Source organism: Enhydra lutris, unplaced genomic scaffold (genome assembly GCF_002288905.1).
Source record: "Enhydra lutris kenyoni isolate GAN:26980312 unplaced genomic scaffold, ASM228890v2 scaffoldscaffold30, whole genome shotgun sequence".
Taxonomy (NCBI): Eukaryota; Metazoa; Chordata; class Mammalia; order Carnivora; family Mustelidae; genus Enhydra; species Enhydra lutris.
Genome location: NW_019154114.1, coordinates 6597593 through 6622944, shown reverse-complemented (window position 1 = coordinate 6622944; position 25352 = coordinate 6597593). Strand labels below are relative to the sequence as shown.

Genomic DNA, 25352 nt, shown 5'->3' with positions numbered 1-25352 from the left:
CCCTATTTCTAGATAAATACGGGTACCGTGACTCCGCTTTCCCTACTCTTCACCCAGTCCCTGATGATGCCTCCTAAGTCCCGACCAGCTGGTCTACCAGGGCTCTCTTCTAAGCTACTGTTGATTCCAAATCCCCTTCCAGAAGGCCCAAGTGTCTCAGGCAGACATTCCCTAACACTCTCACCCAAGGGCCATGACAAATGGTGGTAGCCTGCCCTGCATCTCCCCCTCCCCCCTGCAAGAAAGACAGCATGTCAGCAGCGTATGTCATGCCAACACCCTCGACAGGGTGCATGCTGAAAGTTCAGTGATGCCCATGGCCCAGAAACCCTGGGCTATCTCTGAAAAATTCCACACAAATCAACACAAGAAAACCCTCTCGAAGCTCTTGGGGATGCCCCTGAGGGAGCTCTGAACTATCTCCAGAACTCTCTCCAGCTTTTTGCATTTCCCGTTAGGTATTCTGTGAGAGGTGTGGAGCTCAAAGTTGGGGCATCCACTGCAGGTTGCTGTTGGTACATCTGGCCTTCTCAGCTGCACGCCTGTCTAGAGATATCACAGCAATGCGTCTTACCATAGCGATGAATCTGCCAATAAAGCGGAAGTAGGTGAGGTGGTCGGGGTTGATGGAGGAGGCAGGGTTGATCTGCAGGCAGTAATTGTTCTTCCCGGCATACTCAAATAAACAATACATGGGGTTGAGCACCTCATGGGACAGGAGGAAAAACCACTCCCTGTGAGAGAAGACAGAGAAAAACAAGAGTAATGGATCCCTTCCTGTACTCCTGCACTGGAGATGGGATCTTTTTTGCTGTCCTGTTTCGGTGAGTTTGGAGACACAGCTCCCTGGAGTCGAGCCCCACTGGGATGAACACCTGGTATAACCTGTATTCATGGCTGGTCAGTGAGCGAGGGTGAATCAGGACAACTGCACTTGCGGATAGTGCTCAGGAAAGTCTGCGTGCATGTCTCCGGGCTCCCCGACGATGTATTCCAAGACTTTCTATCTGATATCCAGTATGGCTGATGGCAAAGGAGCTTGTGGTACCCTGAGGCCACCATGTACACTTGTGTAGGCTGCTCTGTACAAGAGCACTATGTTAAAGTATCATAGACTTGCACATTTATTACAACAATTTTCCTGGATACAGCAGTCAATCTGGTTTTTTCCTGATAAAACCAAAGTATCATGACCATTTCCCAACATGGAAGTGTCTTGAGAAAGGGCATCTTTTTCTAAATCTTACAGAGGTGCTGAAGAAAACAGCGCCCCCCCGTTTCCAACCTGAGTAGGCAGCATGAAAGGAATACACAGTAACACGTTCCTAGGTCCTGATGCACGAAAACTCTGTAATCCATGCTGCCTCTAGATTTTTAAACCTCACTCCCATTAGCTACACAAAAGGCATCTCATTTCCCTTGCTCTTTGCCCTCCCCTCACCCCAAACCCCATTACCACGCATTTGTCTGAACCAACACCCATGCCGTGACATCTTTTTGTGGCCGAGATAACAAGCTCAAGCCAGAATTCAGGGTCCTTTCAGGCTTGAGCTAAACCAGCAGGGGGACATCCCAAGGGGGCCAGTCCCTGGCTGCTTGTGGCCAGGCAGACGAGGAGTCCTTCGATGCAGAGGGTGCCTCGGTATCCTGTCCGTGGTTCTACCCTGTGGTAGAACAGCATGACGTAACCTACCATAGGGTAAAACCACTGGCAGGACACAGAGAGACAGACACACACGGGGTGGGAGCCACACCACCAAGCAGAGCCTGGAGAGAAGGTCACCATAGTCACCACAGAAAAAGAGCAATTGATCCACAGGGGCCAGCAAGGAGGGCAGCACCACCAGCAAACAGAGGACCAGAAACAAGTGAACCCAACACCAAGAGAGAAGATGTCCCCAACACCAGGAGAGGTCAGTGAGCTGAGCAGTCGCCGCAGGCCAAGATGCTCCTTCTCCCTGCCAGGGACGTCAGCCCCATGATCCAACGCAACGTTTTGTCAGAGACTCTGTTAGCTTTTGTAGGTAGGCTAGGGTGAGGGCAAGACAATGCTTTAGGCTCTTTTTATGGGTACGTCAGCCATTTTAACTTTATTGACGCTATGCACATGACGTGTAGCTGAGCACTGATTGAGGCCCTCTGGATGGTGACACAATTTATGTCAGGCACATGCCGATATACTAGGTGTCAGCGCTATACCTGCCCCAGCTGCCTCAACAAGAGAAGCCTAGGGTTGATTTTTAACGGAAACAATAGGACACCAATATTTAACCCCCGTCCACCGGTGCAGCCAGACTGGTTCAAGTTCAGATACTTTCTTGCACCACTGTCCTAAGCCCTGCCCTCTGAAGCTCCCAGCCTCTCCACAGACCATTAACTGAAGGGTTAATGCCTAGCCCACAAGGGGACCCCAGGACCCTGCTCCTGTACCCATGTGAACCGGCCGTACCCACACCCACTCCTGAAGGTGCGTGAGAATTCTGGGGACCAATGTGAACAAGGAGGAGGCAGCTTTCTGGCCCTGAGCTCTATAGGCTGGAGAAATGGGGTGTGGCCCAGACTTCCAGGGGTACTGAGCTCACCTGGCGATGCCTCCATAGTCCAGGCCCTCCTCACCACGCATGATGATGTAGAGCCGGCGGCGGAGGTCATAGGGCTTCATGTTCATGATCTGGGGAGACAGAACATTGTGGCCCACCTGCCACTCCTGCTTCCATGGCAGCTCAGGGGCTGGGGCAGGGAATTCTAAGTCCTTCTCTTCCACTGAGACTTGTCACCAAGGCCCACACCCTGGAAACTCTACCATGTGGGTTTAACAGAACATGTAACAGAAGATGGTGTGGTGTGAGGGGGCCTTCTGCTTGTTGGGTCTTAGACACCATGATTATTCTCTAACCTGTTGGAAAGAATCCTCGAACAGCGTCTGCCTGGAAACACTGATCTTCACATGGCTGGGAAGGGCATTTGACTAAAAAAGAAAGAGAAAAAGAAAACACCCCGAATCAGGACCTCAGTGGTCACTATTCAGTCAGGTCTCCTGTGTGTATGATGAACAGGCTTCCTGTTTCCCCGGGGCCAGTGGCGAAGAACCTGGTACCCTAGAAATGGGAGCTAGTGACTGTAGACGATGTCAGACAATGCTGCGGGCAGGACAGGTAACTGGCCCCCACCTCAGACGCAGGCATCCCAACATCTCTGTGAGATTGGGAAATCATGCTAAAGTAACTCAATTAACCCCACCATCTGGGGGAGGTCCGGTCCCAGAACTCACGTGACAGAGGAAACGGAACTGGTGATACTTCCACCGAAAACTTCGGTCATAGGCACCAGGGGAACCTTGCTTCGTCCTGGGAAGAGGAAAGATGTTCTAGAATCCATGTGATTTCTCAAGAATTAGCAAAGATTAGCCCCGAGGAAAGCTGATACTATGTTGAAGACCAGAAAGGCAGGCATGAAAGAAAGGAAATGACCGCCATTTCTATAGACAGATTTGAAGAGTAAAAAGAAAAACCAGAAATAAAGCCAGACCTCTTGCTTTTAAAGAAAGACCACAAGTGTTATTCCAAATAAATAGGATAGCCCCTTCCTCCCCACCGTCCCGGCTTCTCCCACCATCCCCTCTAATGTGACACCAAAATTAGCCACCAGAGGGCAGTAAGAGGAGCAAGACAAGGATAAAACCCCACTGTGTGAACAGCTACTAATGCGGCCTGTGGGAAGTCCTTACCCAGACTCAAACCCAGGGCGAGGATCCTTAAAGGTGGTGGTGCGTGTATTGTGGTCCACAAAATAGCGTACCCCTTCACTGGTGTACTTCATCTCCCACCCTGGGGGCAATGCTGGTTCCTGGATCATCCTGGAAGCACGGGAAGAGAGGAATTAAGAGCCGAGCTCTCCTTCTGGGCCTCAGTGCTGATGAGGCTGGGGTTCCTGAAGTGTTGCTTTCTCTCTGCTTTCGCCCAGGCCCCACATAGCCCTTGAGGGTGGGCCTTGAGGAGAGGCACCTGGTACCATCCAAGTCATGAGGACACTTCTGGAGCAGAGAAAGGTCATCTACCAGCTCTGGGTGGATGGCTGTGGCCTAAGTGGCAAACGAGCTATCCTGAGACTCCACATGCCCCTATCCTAGACTAGCTTCTGGAGAAGTTCCCTCAAATCTCTTGAAATCACCCTATTAGTAACCTGCACAAGTGGCAGAGAGACCAGCAACACCGGCCAGTCAGGCCACTCTCCATCCTTCGGGAAGTTCAATTTAAGAAGCCACGTTCAAGTCTCATTAGGCAGAAACTATATGGTAAGGATCCTGAGGCACTTATGTGTGGCTAAAGATCCCAGAATACTGACCACAGAGGACAAACACAGTCCAAGGCACTTGGCCTGGAACAACATGGGGCCCACCCGGCCCAAGTCCTTACCCCTGGGTCCGAGGGTCCTCCCACTGGGTAGTGCGTGTGTTATGGTTCACGTAATACACCCGTCCATTGTCTTGTCTCTTCTCTGCCATGGGAGAAGAAAGAAAAGGGGACAATCAGCTTGAAACATCTTGAGTCCATGTCCACCTCCCTTGGGCTCGCTCCTCCTGAGCGCCAGGTCCAACTTTCTGCCCCCGTTCCCAACCTGTTAGAGAAGTTTAACCGCTGAAAGCCTGGCTCACTCGCATCTGTCACTGGTGAAAAGGACAAAGAGAATCTTTCCCTATTGGGGAGTGGAGGAAGAATAAACCATTTCAAACTCGAGATCCAGCACTGTCTTTGGTTGGCTGATTTGTTGGAGAGAAAGGGGCGGTGTGGCAACAAGGAGGGGGAGCAGCCCAGCTGAAACCAGAGGCGTAATTACATCCAGCTGTGTGCAGAGTGGAGGCGCAGCCAGCCACCTCTCAACCCCAGTCCCCACCCCAGGCCCTCACAGGCTGGTCTAGGGTCCTGCAACTGCTCCATCCAAACAGGACCATTGTGGGACGGCTGCATTTCCTTCATATCCTTTTGATCAGCGCTCTGTACCACAGGGCCTATCTACAGCTCACCCTATCTCTTTCTCCTTGCATGAAGGCAGAGCTTTGTTCTAAAATTCACATCCCAGCAAAACCACGATGCTGCACATGTGCAATAAATGCCTGGGGCCACGGGCACTTACAATGCCCATCTTGTGCTTACACCTAAGTGTGCACTGCAAGCCAGGGCAGTATTTGAGGGGGCGGGGTCTCAGGCATATGGTCTCTGTCCTCTGGACAATCTTTGCTCTCTCCCCTCTCCCGGGGCTTACATGCTTAGGGTGGGAGTCTGGGCAGACCCAACATTAGCTGGTGATTCCAGGCTTTGAGAGGCATTGAGAAGGATGCCCCAGCAGGTCCAAGCAGCCAACAGGCAAGACTAGGGGCAAGGCTGTGAATGGAAGAGAGGTCACCTTTCCCAGGAAGTTCCTGAGCCTTCATATCTATTTCTGTCCCCCCAAACAACTGATATGAATGGCTCTCCCTCTTTTACAATTACAGGGTGAAATTAAAGAAATAAAAATAATTAGTTCCAGAAGCTACAGGGAAACCAAGAGCTAAAAAGGGCACAGAATCGAGGAGCCCACTCCTCTCCCTCAAGCATCAGGCTGCAGCGTTCCCAGCATCAGTCCAGGGTCTTGGTCTCTCTCTGCCTTATGTGGTATCCATTACACGTGTGAAATTTTTAAAACACAGATGAAAGAAAGAAAAGAAGATGCCCAAGATTAAGACAGAGCTACCAACACCTCTGCTCAGTTTATGGGACTGTCCCACGGAAGTTGGGCTTCCCAAGAAGTTTCTGAGGAACAGGAGAAGATGCTCCCGTCCCAGAAGCTTCTGCTTTGAACTAGATCCTCTGTGTCTGCTTGGCCAAGGGCCAAAGCCAATGCTCATCATCAGGCCAGGGGATCTGTCCAGCCGGCCTGGGGCTAGCTTGCCTCCTTTAGGAAGAAACAAACTTGGAAGCATTTAGTCACGTGCCAGGGTCAGGGCCGCTGAAGAGACGTGGATCTAAACCTGAGAAGTCCTGACCCCTGGGTGCGGGGAGAACCGTGGGCTCTCTCCTGGAGGAGCACAAAGGGCCCAGGATGGAGAGCAGGAGGCCCAGGAGATTTGATCACAGGCTCCCACTAAATGTAATTCTCACTTGATTCTGCTGCTCTTTCTGTTCACTCTGAATGAACTCTCCTTGCGAAGGTGGCCCTGTCTTGGCCCATCCCTGAAAGAGCCAACACAGAGCCCAAAGGATCTGATTAGGAAAGCTCCCGGCCCTCGGCTGGATGTTCTTTTTTCTCAGTTTCACACCGCTATGATCTTGTGTGTTTTCCTGATCACATGTAAACACCACTGACTCCATGGCTCCCCTTCCCATCCCAAACATTTCACACTTGGCTTCTGGGAGCTCTTTTCGAGGTGCTAGCGCTGCTCTTACTTGGCGACCATCCTGTAGCAGAACCGGTACAGCAATCAAGCACGTGATTCTATAGATCCAGGAACGAGTCTGGGTCCCTGGCTCCAGGTCACAAGCGTCTACTGGCTGTCAAACAACATCACGGATTCTTGCTTAATCGGATGCGCTCTCCCCTGCCTAGCCAGGGATCCTGTGCTCGACTCCTCATACGTGACTGGCTGCCGGTCTCTGAGACACCGGGGAACTTTTATCAGTTCAAAGAGCTAGGTGGATGATCTGTGTACCTAAGGGATTCCCCAGCTGAAAATCAGGAACTGTCTGGAGGCTCCGTTAACCTATATGCCCCCCGGGGAAGGCCTATGAGATCCTTCCAGAGCTCTGGAATGCAGTGGTAATTCACTAAGTGACAACCTGTGGGCCTGGGGCGGGCGGGGGGTGGGGGGTGCTGCTGCAGTGGAGCAACCTGGTAAATGACTACCAGGGAGTAGTGTGTCTCCACCGGGGGTTCCAGCTCAAAAGCCATACTCTTCCACATCATGCTCATCCTATCATTTGTCCACTTCTCTGTCTTTATTGGGGAGCAAGCCCCTGCCCGATTTAGTACCACGCGTGCACACCACCAAAGCAGCATTCACTGTCCTCCACTGGCCCAACCAATACATTAAATCCAACACCTGCTGATTCCTGCAAAAACCTCCCTCTTCCACCCCCAGCGACTCTTGCAGTACCCAGCGAAACCCTGCCCCGGCTCTGAGCTGCAGGATGTGCTGAGTCTATCTCGTGTGACCCCTTTTTGCATGAGCACGCCCTCCCAGAATAGCCACAAGGCCCATAATCTCTCCCAAGTCATGGATGTCCATCCTTCTAACTCATTATTGGCAGATCGCAGCATGGACCTAAGATTCTCCAGTGTCAAAGAGAATCCAGCACGGTACTATTAACCAGCAGTGATGTGCTATCACTGACTTGGCACCCAGCGCTCAACTCTCTCATCGGCTTCCCTCACAACTGTGTCACAAAGAAAAGGGCGGCTTTCTTTAGTCAAAATCAGGATGAAGTCCAACATCTCAGCTCCAAAGAAAGGTTTGGTGAGGTGGCTCCTTCCGATCACACAGCCACAGACCTGAAACCAATGCACCAGCGAGTAAGCCAACACCAGAATGCCTTCGCCAATGACAGGTTGGACGGTTGGGCAGACAGTTTAAGGTCAGGACCAAAACCCAACAGTCCCATGGCTGCCCAGGGACTCTGTCCACAGTCTCATACGCTGCTTCAGCCATGGCGGGTGAATGCTCCAGGGATGCAGGGGAACCCCACTGCTTTCCCAACCTTCCAGCTCCAACACCTGTAACCGCTCAGGCTGTAACCCCACAGAGCATGCTGGCGAGAAGCGAAATGGGAAAATGAGGGCTGGGAGTGAGGCAGACTCTCAGGGAAAGACGACAGAGCACGGAGGAACATCGGCTGACAGACGGCTGAGGACACAGAACTCGGTACTTACCCCAGCCAGGAGGGAGGGGGCCCAGTGGGTCATGGTCAGTCGAAGTACTTGAAGACTAAACACAAGAAACACAGCAGAACATAGAGGTTAAAAAAAAAAGCCAATGGTTTAAAAATAAATGGACCGATAAAAATAAAAATGCCAAGGACTCATTTCCACATTTGAGCACTTTGTACAGGCTACAGTGGGGCCTGAGGTAACATCAGCGCCTCTCGGAAGTTTTTCTCAAAAAAGAAAAACCAAGAAAGAACCCCCCACATGGAGGGCCCCGACAGGTTGTGGAAAGGGTGGAGCGAGGGGGAGGACGATGCGTGCAGAAGAAGGTCGGCCAGGGCAGTGGAGGGAGAGAGATGGCCCCAGGCCCCAGGCCCCAGACAAGGCAGGAGGGCCCAGAGCGGACAGCCCCGCAGGCTCAGCCAGTGCCCTGCTCTCGGCTCCTGCTCCCAGCAGCCGGGGCGACTGAAATCACCACCACCTCCAACTTTCTCCAAGAACCACACACGGGAGGGGAAAAAATATCGCAGGCCTTTCCAATGAAATCATTCCCACAAGCCCTGCCCACGCCCAGAGCTTCCTGGCTGGGGGCTGGGCCCTCCTCCCTCCACCTCCCTCCTGGGTGCCCTGGGAGAGGGAGCAGCCTCCCAGCAGCCGTGGTGCGCACACCCGGCCCAGACTGAGGGTACATTCATGCCCCAGGCCCCTCACCTCCCCCAGGAATGTTTTGCTTCCCTTCACAAAGCACCTTTATTCTCCTCCAGCCTGAACCTGAAGTTGCTCAGTGTTCTGTGTGTGCCTGTCTGGGGAGGTGGGGCCGGGGGCGAGGTGGCAAGCTCGGAGGAGAGCAGGAGAAAGAAGGGGGAGAGCGGACTCCAGGCCTTCAGGGTCACTGTTCACATTCGAGCCCCCCACCCCCAGCCTAATTCTGCTGGGAGATCCCTGGGGCAGGGCTGCAGTGGACCGAGAGTTCTCATAGCCTGCGGGGAAAGGAACTGCTGTCAAAAACTCTTCATAGTTAAATAAAACAAGTACTGTTCTGTTGTTCCACACTTGCTTGCTTTTTTCTTTTCCTTTTTGCTGAAGCATTTTTATTTCACTTACTAAAACTTAATCGTTGCATGAAGGGATCAAGTTCTCAGTGCAGACTTCGGGCTGCCTGGCCGGCTCTGTCTGGGGGCAACAGAGCCACACACAGGGCAGGACGATGAATGGGGCTCAGTCTCGGCTTGAGAAAACATTGGTGCAACTCAACTGCCAATGCACACCCCCCACTGCCGACCCCAGCCCACCCCTTCACAGGCGGCCCTCCACCCCCAGCTGAAAGGACAGAGAAACTTTCTTTCCAAGGTGGCAGCACAGGCAATTCTTCCAAAGCAAGTTCCAACAAAGATGTTTAAGTCTTGAAACCATAGGTTCCTTGATGGAACAGAGCCCCCTTTCAGCAAAGGGTCGCCTGCCCAGCAGAATGAAACTGCACAAAGGTGTGGGAAGCTGGGCTGTGCTCAATTTAGGGCCCCGGTTACCATCGTCCTGGAGGACGTGCTCAAACTTCCATCCCAATTCAGATTTGTCTGGTGGCTACTGGAAAAGAGCTCCCAAATGTGACATCTCCCAGAGGCCATTCTAGTGAGAGTGCGGGGGTGGGGAGGGGGGGTGTTGCAGCAGCTCATAAAACCTATGTTCCTCCAACCTTGTTAACACAGAAGAGCAGTAGCTATAAAAGCATTCGGTAACAGAAGGAAAGGAGCTAACTTGTGAAATACGTGTGCATTTCAGATAATGAAGCCGAATAGAACTCACTGGGTAATGAGCTGTAGCAAAAGGGAAGAAATACAAAAAAGATCATTTTAAAAAAGTAAAAGAAGCATTCAGAGCAAAACTGCTGCTTCAAATCTTTTTTTTTTTTTTTTTTTTTTTGGAATGAGTGGATAATCCATAAAGCAGTCACAGGCTCCAGTGGGAAATCAACTCCCAACTGGTACCAACTGGGCTTCAGGGGACTGACAGTCATCTTCTGCGTAACTCGACAGATCAACAGACCAAACCATCTTTACTAACAGCCTTGCTGACCCGCATTGTACTAGAAACCAAAAAATATTTATTGGCTAGCAAACATTTCCTTTTCCAACACCACAGCACCTACAGTGCAGGCACATGACTTAAAGAACAGCTGATCAGATTCTCCCGCTCTGAACTTCCGGGGACCGGCAGGAAAGCACGAGATCGGGGCAATGACTCACTGTTGCAGTGGAGCCCACTGTCCGCAGGAGCAACGGGTGTTCAATGGCAGCACAGCAGGCACCGCCCTGCACAAACTATTCCTCTGCCTAGCCTACCCTGGTTTCTGCCAGAGCTTGGTTCTTCGTCGTCCTGTTCATTCTATGAACTACCCACCATTCCCATTTGGTAAATTCCTTTTCTGCTTAAGTTTAACCAAGTGGATTTCTATTATTCATCAAAATCAACCATGACTTGTACACAAAGCATAGGGAGGAAATTAAAAAAAAAAAAAAAAAAAACCAACTCTTGTCTCTCTTTTCTTTCCTTTCTTTCTCTCTCTCTCTTTTTTTAAAGTAGGCTCCACACACAGCATGGAACCCAATGCAGGGCTTGAACTCCTAACCCTGAGATCAAGACCTGAGCTGAGATCGAGTAGGACACTTAACTGAGCCACCCAGGTGATCCAACCTTTTTCTTGATCCTTGCCTTTTTTATATCTTCATACAATGTTGGTTCTCTTTCGTGTATTGTTGTTCTTTTTTTTTTTTTTATTTCTTAGCATTGTCCTATTCTCTTTTTTTTAAAGATTTTTATTTATTTATTTGACACACAGAGATCACAAGTAGGCAGAGAGGCAGGCAGAGAGAGAGGAGGAAGTAGGCTCCCTGCCGAGCAGAGAGCCCAATGCGGGGCTCGATCCCAGGACCCTGGGATCATGACCTGAGCCAACGGCAAAGGCTTTAACCCACTGAGCCACCCAAGCGCCCCTAACATTGTCCTATTCTCATCCTATCAGATCCACACCCCCCTCAAAACCTGCGAAAAGGGGAACAGAAGAGGAAGCAAGAGAGAAGGGAAAGTGACCAGAGATTGAGAGCATGAACAACACATGAGAAGTCAATGAAAGTGGACACTCACGACAGTCTGACCGCTTGCAGTTAAAGCATAACACAACTACTCTGGACATTTTTTCCCTAATGTACACAGTAGAACCTGAAAAATAAGAAAAGGAAGTGGAGAGAAAGAAGCTGAAGAGAAACAAAAAAATAAGAGCTACACATCATGGTCTGAAAACCAAAACCCCACATCTCCACTAAGTCAACCAACTGCCTCTTCTCTTCTCCCACATTTCCCCTAAAATGAGAGATCGTAAGTATTGCTTGGAGCACAGCCAGAGAAGCACAGAGAAGGGGGCATGGAGGGATTACAGAAGGGGTCAGAAGAAAGATCCTGGGATATGCAGGTGACTCTAAGCGACAAGACAGTTTCCTTTACCAGTAGCAATAGAAAGCAACACTATCGAATCATTTTCCTGGTGAATGTCCCGTGGTTGGGACATCTGAGGTGCAGGCCGTGAGCCAGACAGCTCACGTTGAGTTCAGTTCCCTCAGGGACTAAGCACTAAGTTCCAGTAATATTTTAAGATACAAACTCAGAAATAAAGAATGTCTAGCAAACACAGCCGAGGGCAAGAAAGGCTCTGGGAAGGGCATAAAGGTTACTGTATGGAAGGCTGGCTCCTTTTTTTCAGGATCCACCCCATGGGTGCAGAACAAAACCCAGGTGTTTGAGAGTTCAATCCAAGGGGCTCCCTGCAGAGTAAGAAACGAGAGTTGTCTGTTTCTGGAGAATGCAATTTGGCAAGCACACATCGGGAGCCACAGAATGATCATGTTCAGTCCTAGGGACACTGGCTACCTCCTCTAGTTCTTTTTTTTTTTTTTTTTAAAGATTTTATTTATTTGACAGACAGAAATCACAAGTAGGCAGAGAGGCAGGCAGAGAGAGAGGGGGAAGCAGGCTCCCCGCTGAGCAGAGAGCCCGATGCGGGCCTTGATCCCAGGACCCTGGGATCATGACCCGAGCTGAAAGCAGAGGCTTTAACCCACTGAGCCACCCAGGCGCCCCCTCCTCTAGTTCTTAAAGGAGGACCAAAGTGGGGGTTACGGGAGCCTCTCAGAAAGCAGTAGGCACAATGCACGTGAATGGGGGGGCAGCTCCACGGGTCCACAGCAGGATCACAAAAGAGCGGGCACCGTGAAACTGTGAGAGCAAAACGCAAGTATGTGTGTGATGCTCACAAGAAACAAAGGCGTGCCGGGGTATCGAGAAACAGAAGCATATCAGAAATGAGGAAACAATAAAAGAAACCAAAAAACGTGTGTTGAAGCCGAGGGCAGGAAGGAACTGTGGGAGACTGTGCTGTGGGGTTCCCCTGGCTTCCATCTTGAACTGCTCTTCATGTTCTCTCTAGAGCAAGTGAAGAAGAACGAAGTCTTGGTTTCAGCCCAGCAGGAGAAGGAGGAGGGGAAACCACTGGTACAGTATCAGCTCTTAAGTCTTCCGAGTCAAACCCTGGGCCGAGGCCAAACCCCAAAATAACTGTATGAAAGCGAGGCTTCTTACTTGTAACCAGGACATGGCACCACAGCAAATGAGGGGCAAAGCAAATCCAGGGGAGAGGGAAGTCAACAAAGACACATTGAAAGTTGACCCAAAAAAGATTCCTAACACGTTTTTCAATATGAATCTTGTTTCACAGAGAAAAAGGAACAATCACCTCCATCCAGAACCCTCCTGAATCCCCAGCCAGCTGAGAAAACCAGGTTAGAGTACTTAAAAAAAAAAAAAAAAAAAAAATTTCCTTCAAGGGGACACTCCAAGGTGAAGTTCTACCTCTGTGTGCCCGGAATGACACTGCTAGAGTGACAGAGGCAGGCCAGAGGAATGGATGAAATGGATATTCCAAAAGACCAAGTGAATGCGACCCCTAGAACCTGCCCTTTCACACACCAAACATCTCAGTCAACTAGCATAACATACTTGGTGCATTGTGGAGGAAAACAAGATTCCTTTAAGAGATTTTTTTTTGTTTGTTTAAATTAGAGAAGCTGAGTAAGCAAGGAAACAAAATGACTGTGAGACTTCTAGAACGTGTCCTTATCTCTAAGTCAAAGGATAGAGATACCCAGACCTTTTTAGTTTTTCAGCTACAACCACCCAAGAAAAGAGCAGGTAAAGCCTTTGGGCCCTTGCTCTGGAGGAACGGTTTTTGAAAGGCAGAGAATGACTGATCCCACCCAGTTGTGCAACGTGCCCAAAGTGGATGCCAGGCAAGTGTGAAAAGGGCTGTGGAGTGCAAGTCCGTGCCTAAGAACCCCGAGGGCAAGGATCAGAGCCAGGCATTACAGCTCATCTCGACACAACATGATGCGACAAACTGTGCTTTCTGTATATCCATACTAGGGAAACTGAGGTTCCTCATCGGTTTACTCGCTATATGATGAGCATGAGCCCCCACAGATGGAAGAGGAGACAGGCCAGCCCAGGGAGATAGATCCCTTGTGGTTGCTGGTGTAGCTCCTGCTTTGGGTTAGAAGCTGCAAACAAAGACAAACCTGATAAGGAATGCTACTTGGTTAAACGGAATTAAAGATTTTCTGAGCATCTAACTAGGCAAGTTTCTAATTTAAAAAGGTATTGTTGTGGGCTTAGAGTTTATGTCAAATAGAAACAATGTTGACTAAACAAGGTGATTCAATGTGGATCAGGTCAAAAAGTTTCCAGCCTCTAAGTCACTACCTTCTATAGGAATTCAAGTGCAGATCCCAAGCTTCATGTTCAAGGTGTCGTGAGAATACACAGAGTTCCAGTTTGGGAATTCCCCTGTTCCTACCAAAGAGGCTGTGTGGCTCAGTTTCCCTCAGCCACCACGTCACTGGTAGAGGCTCTAATGGGACAGAAGGTGAGGCTGGGAGGGTTTCTGAAGGGACACAGTACAAGAGGCCATTATTTTATTTGGAACCACAGCACTCTGAATTCTAGAGTAGGAAATCTAATGCTGTTCTGTAGATAATGACTACAGAAAGCGTCCAGCCAGTGATTAAAATGGCAGTGATAAATGCCGAGAAAAAGCCCCTCTTCTCAAACCCTTCACAGTGACTTTTAAAAAGTGCTCAAGCAACAATGACATGAAGACTACTCTGCTGGGAACAGGCAGTACCGATCAGAGAAGAGAGCAAAGCCAACACACAGAACAATTCAGAGGCTGCCCTAACTGTTCAGTTGGGCGGGACGGAGAAAAATCAGGAATCAGATAGAAGGAAGTTGAACCAGAGCAAGGGTCAGTAAATTTTTTCTTCTATGGGCCAGACAGTAAGTATTTTAGGCTTTATAGACTAAATGGTCTCTGCTGTAACTACCCAACTCTGTTGTTACAACATAAAAGCAGCCAGAGTCAATATCTAAACTACTGGGAGTGCTTCTGTGCCAATAAAACTTTATTTACAAAACAAAATGTGGGCCAGTTTGGCCCATGGGCCATAGTTTGCCAAGCCCTGATTCAGATCAATTTTAAAGGTCCTCTATCCCTGAGAATCTGTCAAATAAGAAAGATCTAAAGAAAAACAGTAGCAGCTACGAAAAGGATTTGGGTGGCTGTTTTGTTCTGAAAAGTAGGGGTATGGGAGAGGTCACAACTGACCTTCAGGTTTCAAATTAGAATAAATGGGCCTGGAAGGAGGGACCAGAAAAGAAATCCGGTCTTGGAAGAAAGATGGTATCTCGAATCCTTAAACACGGAGGCTAGACATTGAGTTACTAAATTAGAAATAATGGAATTTGAGGAATTTCACGGTGATGCGTAAAATCTCCAGAGCACTTATGTTCCCAGCCATGGTTTTCCCCGCTCACCAAACAGATCAACGGCTGCTGCGTGAGGTGGCACATTCTCGGGTGCTGGGAGGCTCCACGCCCGCATGGCGAGCCCCGCCCTCTCACCTGGTAGAGGAATCTTTGGCTGAAGTGCTGCATGGCGCCCTGGAGCTGACTGCGCTGGGACTGCCACTGCTCGTAGTTCCGCACGTACTCGGCTGTCGGGCGCTGCCAGGTGGTGGTCCGAGTGTTGTGATCCACATAGTAAAACCTGCCTCGGGGGTCTGTGCGCTTTTCCCAGCTGGAAACATTAAGCTCAAAATGAACACAGGGACCACCCACCCCGACCCTCAAATTCCAGAGACATCCCAGGATGGCCGGCAAGGAGGGACTGAGGGAGGGTTTAGCCTGGTGTCTGGCCCAGGAGCCTGGGCAAGCAAGCCCCAGTCACGGAGGCTTCTGGGGCTTACGTGATGAAAGCCATCATTTGTGGCCGCCTCTGCAGCCACCAATCCCTCCTCACCATTAGCTCTTGATTTCCATTAGGAGATTGTGTTTTTCTGGGGAAGGTGACTTTCCTCCCAAGTGCAAAGTGAACAGCTGACCAGGTCAGGAGTGGGCATGTGACCTATGCTGAGCTTAATCAAGGCAAATCGCAAGACTTTTGCTAGGAATTCTCAGAAAAATATAGTCTCTCTTCCTTGCCAGATAGGACTGAGAAAGTATGCAGTCTGAGGAGCCACTGGCTGCCATTTTCGACATAAACACAATATGAGGTTGACCCAATAGATGGCAGAGTAGAAAAACAAAACAAAACAAAAAAGCCAGCCCCTTGGTGAAATTGCTGAGTCACCAGATCAGGGTTCACTTGATCTAGAATTTTCAGTTACATTAGCGAGTGAATTCTCTTCATTATTTAAGCCAACTTGGATCCCAATTTTTGTTCCTTGCAACAGAAATCATCCTGATAAAAAGTGCCAGTGCAAACATGCTGCATGGTCATGAGAAGAAGAGTTGGTATGAACAATGGCAGGATTCTCTACATTATTTTTAGTGAGAAAGCAACCTTACCAAAGTACTAAAACACCTAAAATACCCATGGGCAAGGCAAGGCTAGAACAGATGGTCAAAATCTTCATCTGTGGTTCATAGGTATAACTTGATTTGCACACACTGAGGGAAGAAGTGATCAAGAGAAAGTAAGAGAGGGAACTTTGTGGAATGATGGAAATGCTTTAACATTTTGCTGGAGTGTAGGTTACACGAATGTATGCATTTGTCAAAACTCAGCCAGTTACGTACCTGAGATCTGTATATCTTACTGTATGTAAATCATAATTCAATTTTAAACAGTGAATTTGAATCTAATCAAGCCTTCATATCTACCTACCAGTTTACAGGGAAGACAAGGGATAGAGGAGCATGTTACCCAACACCTCAAGGTCACACCAGTTACATTCAGAATCTGAGAAATTCTACGGAGCAAATGCCATGGATCTTCAAGAAATAAATAGAATAAAATAAGAAAGGGTGGGAGACTTATAGATTGAGAGACTTATGAGACATTTCAGTCAAAAGCAACATGATGGTCTTGAGTTTGAACTGGACTCAAATCACACTGTAAAAACAGTTTTAAGACAACTGGGGAAAATAGAACACGGATTGGGTATAATGACATGAAGTAAGGAAATACCGTTAATTTTGTTGGGTGGGATAATGGTATTTCAGTTTCATTTTTGTTTTTAAAGTAATCTCTATGCCCAACGTGGGGCTCAAACTCATGACCCCAAGATTAAGAGCTGCATGCTCTACCGACTGAACCAGTGAGGCACCCCTAGTTTTGTCTTTTTTTTTTTAACCCTTATCTGTTAGAGATGTATGTGATGTATTTATGGTTCAAAGAATATGACATCTGGGATTTGCTTTAAAATTCATCAGTCGCCTCCCCTGAGAAGTAGGAGGTCACATGAAACAAAATGTTATTGTCAGAACCAGGTGGTGGTTACAAGGGATTCCTTGTACTACTCTCTCCAATATGCCTGATGTTTGCATTATAAATTGGAAAGGGGGAGAGGGACAAAGGGGCTTAAAAAGATAAGAAAGAGATACAATTGAAGAAAACAGCACTAACCCAATACAAAGGGAACCAATAGGGATTACACTGTATGTGTTGGAAAGTCTTTGTTCCCTAACTACCTTCTCATTTCATCTTCTCTGAATCCTTATCTTACTCATGTGACTACCACGCTTTGGTCTGCTTCCTCAGTTTTCAGTTAGCTTCCTAACTGACTTTTTTGGGTCACCTCTGCAGTGATTCTTTTAACTCAAAGCCTCTCTAAAAATGGCTTCTCTTCAAGGAGTTCCCAGTCCTGATGGCCAGTGCCCACACTGCGTCAGAATTCGGCCTGCTAGACTGCACTGACTTCATGACTTACTGTCACTTTGGACTCAGCTAAATGCCACAAGCCTCTTCCCAAACCTGAGTCTTCCCCGGTGTTCCTCCTGCCAGTCCCCCTCCCAGGGGTGAAGCTACCCCATCACTCCTGACTCTTCCCTTCCTGCTGATGTCAGTAAACTATTCAACACTTCCAGTGTTATCACCCGCCCTTGACTTTCCATTTCTACGTCCAACTATCTCCAAACAAATCTCCCCACTGTGAGCCAGCCTATAAACTGTCATCGGGATAATCACACCAGACTGCACCACCCCTCACCCCTGCCTGTGTGCAATGCTCCTGCTCAAAAACTTCAAGTGACTCCTCATCACCCTTGAGTCAAAACCTCAAATTAGTATTCAAGGTTCACAACAAACTGGAACCTTCCCACCCGTCTCATAAATCCTCTCAACTAGTGACTTTTCTTTTTCTTTTTTCATCAAAGGAATCAAGTATCAAGAGTTAACAAATACAAATAGTTCTATAGGAGGTACAATAAAAAACAGCATCTCCTTCCCTACCTCTCCCCATTGCCGATTCCTGCTCTTGAGAAGCAACAAATTTCCATTCTCAATTGTTTCTTCTATTTACAGCCATATTGCTGAATAACATGCTTCTTCTATTATGTCTTGATTTCTGTCATATTAGACATTACCTGTGAACCTTCCACCATTGGAGCTGAGCACTGAGTTATTGTATCCCACCCCACAAGACACACAGAGCCCTCTCCTCCCCCAGCCTTCCAATTTAGAAAATCATTGTAAATGAACATTCAGTTTGTATTATGACTTTGTAGAATACTAGAAATGTATTTCCTTACTTGTACAACTTTTTCTTTTTTTCTGAAGTTAAAGAACTATGCATTTCATTCTGCTTGATTCGCAAGAACCTATCACTACTGCACCCCCAGATTCTCATAGCACAGGTGGCCTCTCGGTGTCAGTTAGATGTGCCTCACCACGTTTCTCTAGGCCCACTTCATCCTACGCGGACACCGGTCCTCCAGGCCAGCTCTACGTCACTGACCAGAGTCAGCTTCCCTAACCTTCCTCGTGGGAACATCTTTGGCCCCTGAATGGAGTCCCCTGTGTCCTGCATCTCATGACTTCTTTCTTGGTTTCCTCTTGTCTGGTGGAACAAACCATCTAGTAGCTTCTGAGAAAGAATGCACCAAAACGAACCATTTGAAACACTAAAGATACCTTAATTTCAACCCTCAGGGCTGTTAAGATGACTAGGAATTGATTTCCAGGCAGGAAATAATTTTCCATCAGAATTTTAAGGATCCAGTTCCATAGCTGGCTGTTGAGACGAGAGATGGTATCCTTGATTCCTGGTCTTTAATATGTACCCTACTTTCACCTTCTGGGGCCTTCTGAGATGTTCTCTTGCCATCCCAAAATTTCACTAGAATGAAATTCTAGGGTCACTTCTTTTCCCATTCTCTGGGTTGGGCATTTGGTAGGCCCTTTCAATTTGAATACCTTACCTCTCAATTCCAGCAAAATCCCTTTCATTCTTTCTTTGATAATTTCCTATCCTCTATTTCTAGTTCTTGCTAGAACTATTCATGAATGATGTTGAAGCTCCTAGACTCATCCTCTAATTTTCTTATCTCCAACATTATCTTTCAATCCTGTAATTTTTATTTCTGCTGTTATATGTAGTTGACCCTTGATTAGCAAGGGTTTGAACTGTGGGGGTCTGCTTACACATGGATTTTTTTCAATAAATACACTATAGTACTAGAAATGCATTTTTTCTTCCTTATGATTTTCTTAACATTTTCTTTTCCCTACCTTACTTTATTTTAAGATTATAGCATATAATACATATAACATACAAAATATTTGTTAATCATTATAAGGCTTTTGGTCAACAGTAAACTATCAATAGTTAAGTCTTGGGGGAGTCAAAGTTATATCCATATTTTCAACTGTGCAGGATGTCAACTGTCCTAGTCCCTAGGCTGTTCAACAGTCAACTATTTATTAATTTTTAAAAGTTCTTCTTGGGACACCTGGGTGGCTCCAATGGTTAAGTGCCTGCCTTCAGCTCAGGTCATGATCCCAGGGTTCTGGGATTGAGCCCCACATCGGGCTCCCTGCTCAGTGAGGAGCCTGCTTCTTCCTCTGCCTGCCGCTACCCTTGCTTGTGCTCTCTCTCTCTCTCTGACAAATAAATAAATAAAATCTTTTTTAAAAAATAAAAAATAAAAATAAAAGGTCTTGTTTCCTGCATGGTCCCTTTTACAGTCTCCTGTTCTTGCAGAGTTGCCATATTTCCTCCCAAACTTTTGAGGATATGAATTATAATTTGGTTCTATTTTCCACATTGTTTTTACCAAGGCCCCCTTTCTGGTTCCATGCTATTCTTTCACACTGAAAAGTGAGTCACTAAAATGCTGAATGGACCCTCTGGGTATTCAGGGTGTGGCAAGCAAAGAGTGGCTTTACCCCGCTCTTTGACTAAAAGACCCCCGAACAGCACAATCTATAGTTTTCTTCCCTTAGACTGGTCACTTTAGCCAACAAAAAACTCCAATCTTTAACTTGGGGACAGTATCCTCACTTAATCCCTTTTTGTCTGAGTTCATCTATGTCTTCCGCTACGGCTGTATCCCACAGGATGGCTGCGTGTGCGCATGTGTGTGAGAGGCGTACACATGTGCATGCAGGCATGGGACAACAGGATGCAATTGATGGGTGACAACTTGAGAAAGTCTAACTGCTCCCTGCACATATTTTTGACTTAACTTCAGGTTTTTAAGTCTCGTTACACACGCATACACACACACACACACACACACACACACACACACACACACACACACCACCCAAATGTCTGACTGTTGAGGCTTTCCAGGGCTTCTAGCTGCAAACTGGCTGGCTTCCTGGGGGATACCCACACTGCAAACTTGGGTTTCAGCTTTCTCAGCTCTGCCATTTATCTATCAGCAACTAAACTTTGATTACCATCTCCCATATGCTGCTTCTCCTCTTCCATTCCTTTATCATTATACTTTTATTGCCATTTTAGGGAGTTTTTAGAAAGGAATAGAAATAAACACATGTTCAATCCACATGTTTAACTGAAATTCCTCAGCACTGGTGAATTTCAAACTTCCAAGCAGCATAAGCTTACCCTGATTCCGGGTGCAATCTTACAAAGACTGACAAACAGACCAACGGGGGGAAGTCCAGTCCGCCCTTTACCCTCTCCACTTCCAGCGGCGTGTCTGCTGCACCCAGGTGCCTTGCTAGACACACTCTGAGCACCTTTGTTTCACATACACCTTCCACTACAACAGAACTGTTCCATGAATCATTCCCTACAGACGTCTTTTACATTCACACTCTTCCCCAAACCTGGATCAACTTCCTTTTGTCATTGAAGTCCACCTCCAGCATTTCCTACAAGATGAGTCTGAGCCATCTCCCTCTAAGCGGTCTCCCCTACACCACGCTCTACGGAGACCCCTCTCCCTGCTCCCCTCTGGTCTGAGCACCACCTAAGAGCAAATGACTGCATTCATCTTTACTTCCTCTTTACATCCTATACTTCTTGTTCCTAGATTTAAAAAATGACCATTTGAGGGCACCTGGATGGCTCAGTCGGTTAAGCATCTGCCTTCGGCTCAGGTCATGGTCTCGGGATCCCAGGCCTGGGCCCCACATCATCACTGGGCTCCCTGCGCAGGGGGCAGTCTGATTCTCCCTCTCCCTCTTCCCCTCCCTCTGCTAGTGCACTCAAGCATGCTTTCTGTCTTTCTCTCAAATACATAAAGTCTTTTTCTTTAAATTACCATTTCTCATACAAGCATTCCCTGGCTCTGACAGAAGGCGGTGGCCATGATAAAGTGAATCCTTTGGCTCAATCTCACTCCTGGGTGACTATGTCTGCTGAAATAATGGCTCCATCTATAGTTTCAAGTGTGCTGTGTGCATGGTAATACTCCCCTGGGGTGGAATTTCTTCCATTAGTGAGCAATGAGAGCTGAAGCACTCTGTTCTCTCTGGGCTCCCTGTTACAGTGCAGAAGTACCTGCCAGGGGCTCAGAGGTATGTGACTAAAACTCAGTAAGAACTAACAGGCTAGGGGTGCCTGGGTGGCTCAGTCATTAACCATCTGCCTTCGGCTCAGGCCTTGATCCCAGGGTCCTGAGAATGAGCCCCACATTGGGCTCCCTCCTCAGTGGGAAGCCTGCTTCTCCCTCTCTCGCTCCCCCTGCTTGTGTTCCCTCTCTCAGTGTGTGGCTCTCTATGTCACATAAATAAAATCTTTTTAAAAATTTTTTTAAAAAGAATGAAAGAAAGAAAGAAAGAAAACTGGCTCTAGTGTCCCACCTCAGCCATTCTTAGAAAACACCATTAAATATCTTCATTTAGATTCCATCCAAATGTTCATGAGATCAAGGCCTACATAACTTATAGACCAGAGCGGGTAAGAGGAAGCAACCAGAACACTTCTAGAGGTAAGGCTGCTTTTATATTTTTTTAATTATTTTAACTCAATTAATTAACATATAATGTATTATTGGTTCAGAAAAAATGCTGCTTTTAAATATATGGGCTGTCAACATAAGAAGTAAAAGTATGAAATGTATCCTGTTAAAAATCAATGATTAATTTGCAAGACACTGGAGAAATTTGACTACTGACTGGGTATTCAATGACAGCAAAGGAATACTGTTAACAATACAGTGGTTTTGTTTTTAATAAGAGAATATTTTTTAGAAATACATACCAAAATATGGTTAAAATTATATGATGCCTGGGGTTTGCCTCAAAATGACCTAAGAAAGGGGGAGAGGGCCGGGTGAGGATTACAGATCAGGAGTTGGCAAATTTTTTTCTATAAAGGGCCGCAACGTGAATATTTTAGGGTTGGCAGGCTATACAGTCTAGGTCACAATTACTCAACTCTGCCATTGAGCATGAAAACAACCACAGATTATACGTATAAACAAATGAGTGTGTCTGTCCAATAAAACTTTATTAACAAAGACAGGTAGAGGTCGGATTTTGTCCACAGGTTCACAGCTTGTCAACCTCTAGTACAGATGAAACAAGACTGGCCATGATTTGAATAATTATTGAAGCCAAGTGATAAGTATGTAGGGACTCTCTCTATTTAGTGTGTATATGAAACTATCCATCATAATATGAAAATTTCCAATAATTTCCAAAGTAATAAGTTTGACCTTTTTCTAAGAAGTCAGTATTTTCCTGTGGTTAAATATGTAAATAAAAAAAATATGTAAATAAGTATTCTGGACTTAAAGTAGAAAACAGAATGAGGACCAATGATGACAGATTATAGTTTCATTTCCAGAAGGTTAAGGAAAAAAAAGGAAAACACAGTATTCTACTGGGAAACTGAAACCAGAAACAGCCCATCCATGGAAATCAGTAGGACCAGAAGGTGAGGTGGTATTTGCCTGGCACATACCTGACGGCTGAACCAGAGTATAAGGGTTTTCCTAATATTCCCCACCTCTGACATCCTCTCCCTCTACAAGGTTGGTGGGGAGGTGTTCATATGTTCTGCAGGAGCCCTTCATGACTACTTTACTGGGAGGGAATTCTCTCCTGAGAGCAGAATACGTTCTCTTTTGAATGCTCTCAGGACCAAAAGGCACATGTGGAAAGAACTTTCTGTCCCTGGCAAGCTAGGAACCAAACTCCTTCTCCTTGAACTTGGATAGTCTTCCCTCACTTGGAAGCCTCACTCATCCTCTGGTTTTAGAGAACTTAGTTGCATTCTCACAAAGCCCAGATGAATGAGAAGCACCCTTCAGGGGCCGAATGGGGACAGGATGCTATGAAATGCATCAACACCCTCTCTATCTTGGCTTCCTCATGCCCCTTTTTCCCTGGAGATGCTCTATAAATCTGAGGATGTCCTAAGAAATGAGAGAATTAAGTGAATAGGAAAAGCAATTAAGTGACCAGGGAAAAAGGTCCCCGTTCTTTGCTATCTCTGCAGAAAGAGACTGAGAACTTGGCCCTGATAGGGTACCTCTGTAGGTGAAATAACTGAGGGCATCAGGATACCAATGGCCCAAGAGGCAGGATTCCTAGCCCTCCTACCTCCGGGACCAAAGAGCCATAGTAGTTCTGAGTATCATTTACTAAAGCTCATGGCCATCAGTCATGGCCTACACAATGAATGTGGGAAAAAGGGAAAATAAAGATAGGAAAGAATGTAGACGACAACAATGGAAGGGGGGAAAAGAGAGGGAAAGGAGCAGAGAATAGTGGGAACTAAAGAGATGGCTATGGCAGTGATGGTAGAGAAGCCAGCGGGTGATTCTTGGTGCCAGTTCTAGAGTCTCAGGGCTTGCCAGCCCAAAACTTACCCTGGAGGAAGAGGCCGCTCCCAGGTGGTGGTTTTGGTATTATGGTCAACATAATAGACGCGCCCATTAGGCAGTTCTCGCTGTTCCCATCTGAAAAATAAAGTGAAAGGAAGCATGAGATACACAGCTGAAAAGCCTAAGCCCTTGTTTGAGAAGGAGTCCTTCACTACTGATGTGGCAACTTTAAGAGGATAAAGATGACATATGAGATCAGCCCAGTGGTCAAACCAGGTCCATTCGGTCACTGACGGTGGCACCCAGGAGTAATTCTTGAGAACAAAACCTTCCCTTAATGAAGTCAGTGTACTAGCATATGCCATAGGTCACTCTAGCTTCTCCTAAATGACCCATAAAAATCTACATTCTATGAACTTTTCTAAATCAGTGTTTCATGGCCATTTCAGGATCACAGATCCCTGTAGGAATGGAATGAAAGCCAAGGACAGTTTCCTTCCAAAGCGCACTTACCAACAAAAATTTGTATGCTATGTCTGGGCTTCACAGACCTCGCCTAAAGTTTATCTAGGGACCCTCAATCTTTGTTGCCAACACTACCTTTTAAAGTCACACATTATAGGACTATCCCTATTCTCCTAGCATCAAATACATTTATGATCACATTTCTTTTTAAAATATAAGCTTCATTTACAGAGGATCTTTAAAAGAGATCAGGGTGAATCAAGACACACTGCATGCTGTCATTTACTGACTGTTCTCCTCATGTTATTTATTTACTTCTCTTCTCATGTGCCTACGTGTAATGATGAGGTAGGGGTGCCGACAGTGGCCATGCTGTGCTAATGGAAGAACAACAAGGTAGCAGATGATCCAAAGAAATAATCTACAAGCAAAACCACTACAAAATACAGCCAACTAGTACCCACCCCTACACTCCTATTATTCTCACACTCAACGCAGTCTGACAATAACTCCACTCACTCAGAACACAGTAATCCATAAATAAAGGATGCAAATTTTTATATTTATAAAATGATCACTGCTTTATAAAGGATGTTAATGGTCCCCTTAGCCTTTATGTTTTACATTGATTTCATTCAGTTCTACTTGTAGGTACTGCCTAGAAGGTGACCTTTTCCAGGAAGTTATTAGTACAGTCAGTTCTGCTGAAACGCTTGTTTTGAAAACATAAATCTATCCCAGCATGATTGATACATGAGGGAACAATGTGAGCATAATGTGAATTTTGTGTTTGCTTATGAACGACTTTTCCTTTTCGAAACACGAAATGCACTCAGATGACTTTCCCCCGCTGAACCCAGTCACGTAGGAATACACAGAGCCCATATGCATCTACCAGCTGCCTCGGTTTACTACATGCCATACGCCATACTCATCCACATCTGGCGCCACAACTCCCGTCTGATTTCAGACAGCCCTTTTTGCACCACTTTGCAACAACACTCACAAGCTCACACTCTTCAGACACCCGCTTCCACAAGCACACTTCAGGTCTTTTCATGGAAACACACACTTATTATAGTGTTATGTACCTCAGCCATTTAACATGTGTAAAACTCTGCTACCACCATTATTAGGTTCCTGTTTTTCGTGTGTGTCAATGACACATTTTTTAAAAGATTTTATTTATTTATATGAGAGAGTGAGAGAGATCACAGAGGGAGAGAGAGAAGCAGACTCACTGCTGATGTGGGGCTCGATCCCAGGACACTGAGATCATGAGCTGAAGGCAGATGCTTAACCAACTGAGCCACCCAGATGCCCCTGTCACTGATACCTTTTTGAGAGTTATACCCCTAACTCAT

The 25352-nt window shown here is 46.9% G+C and overlaps 1 protein-coding gene across 1 annotated transcript in view; it reads right to left on the bottom strand.

The window, feature by feature from the left end:
- Positions 1-25352, bottom strand: part of LOC111152895 (WW domain containing E3 ubiquitin protein ligase 2) — a 144763-nt gene that overhangs the window by 6453 nt on the left and 112958 nt on the right. The window contains exons 9-17 of the mRNA XM_022511620.1: positions 23569-23658; positions 14899-15073; positions 7903-7957; positions 4416-4497; positions 3728-3856; positions 3272-3347; positions 2897-2968; positions 2583-2671; positions 575-734 (exon numbers count right to left, since the gene is read on the bottom strand). Coding sequence (XP_022367328.1) covers positions 575-734; positions 2583-2671; positions 2897-2968; positions 3272-3347; positions 3728-3856; positions 4416-4497; positions 7903-7957; positions 14899-15073; positions 23569-23658 — 928 coding nt within the window. The remainder of the gene's footprint in view (positions 1-574; positions 735-2582; positions 2672-2896; positions 2969-3271; positions 3348-3727; positions 3857-4415; positions 4498-7902; positions 7958-14898; positions 15074-23568; positions 23659-25352) is intronic.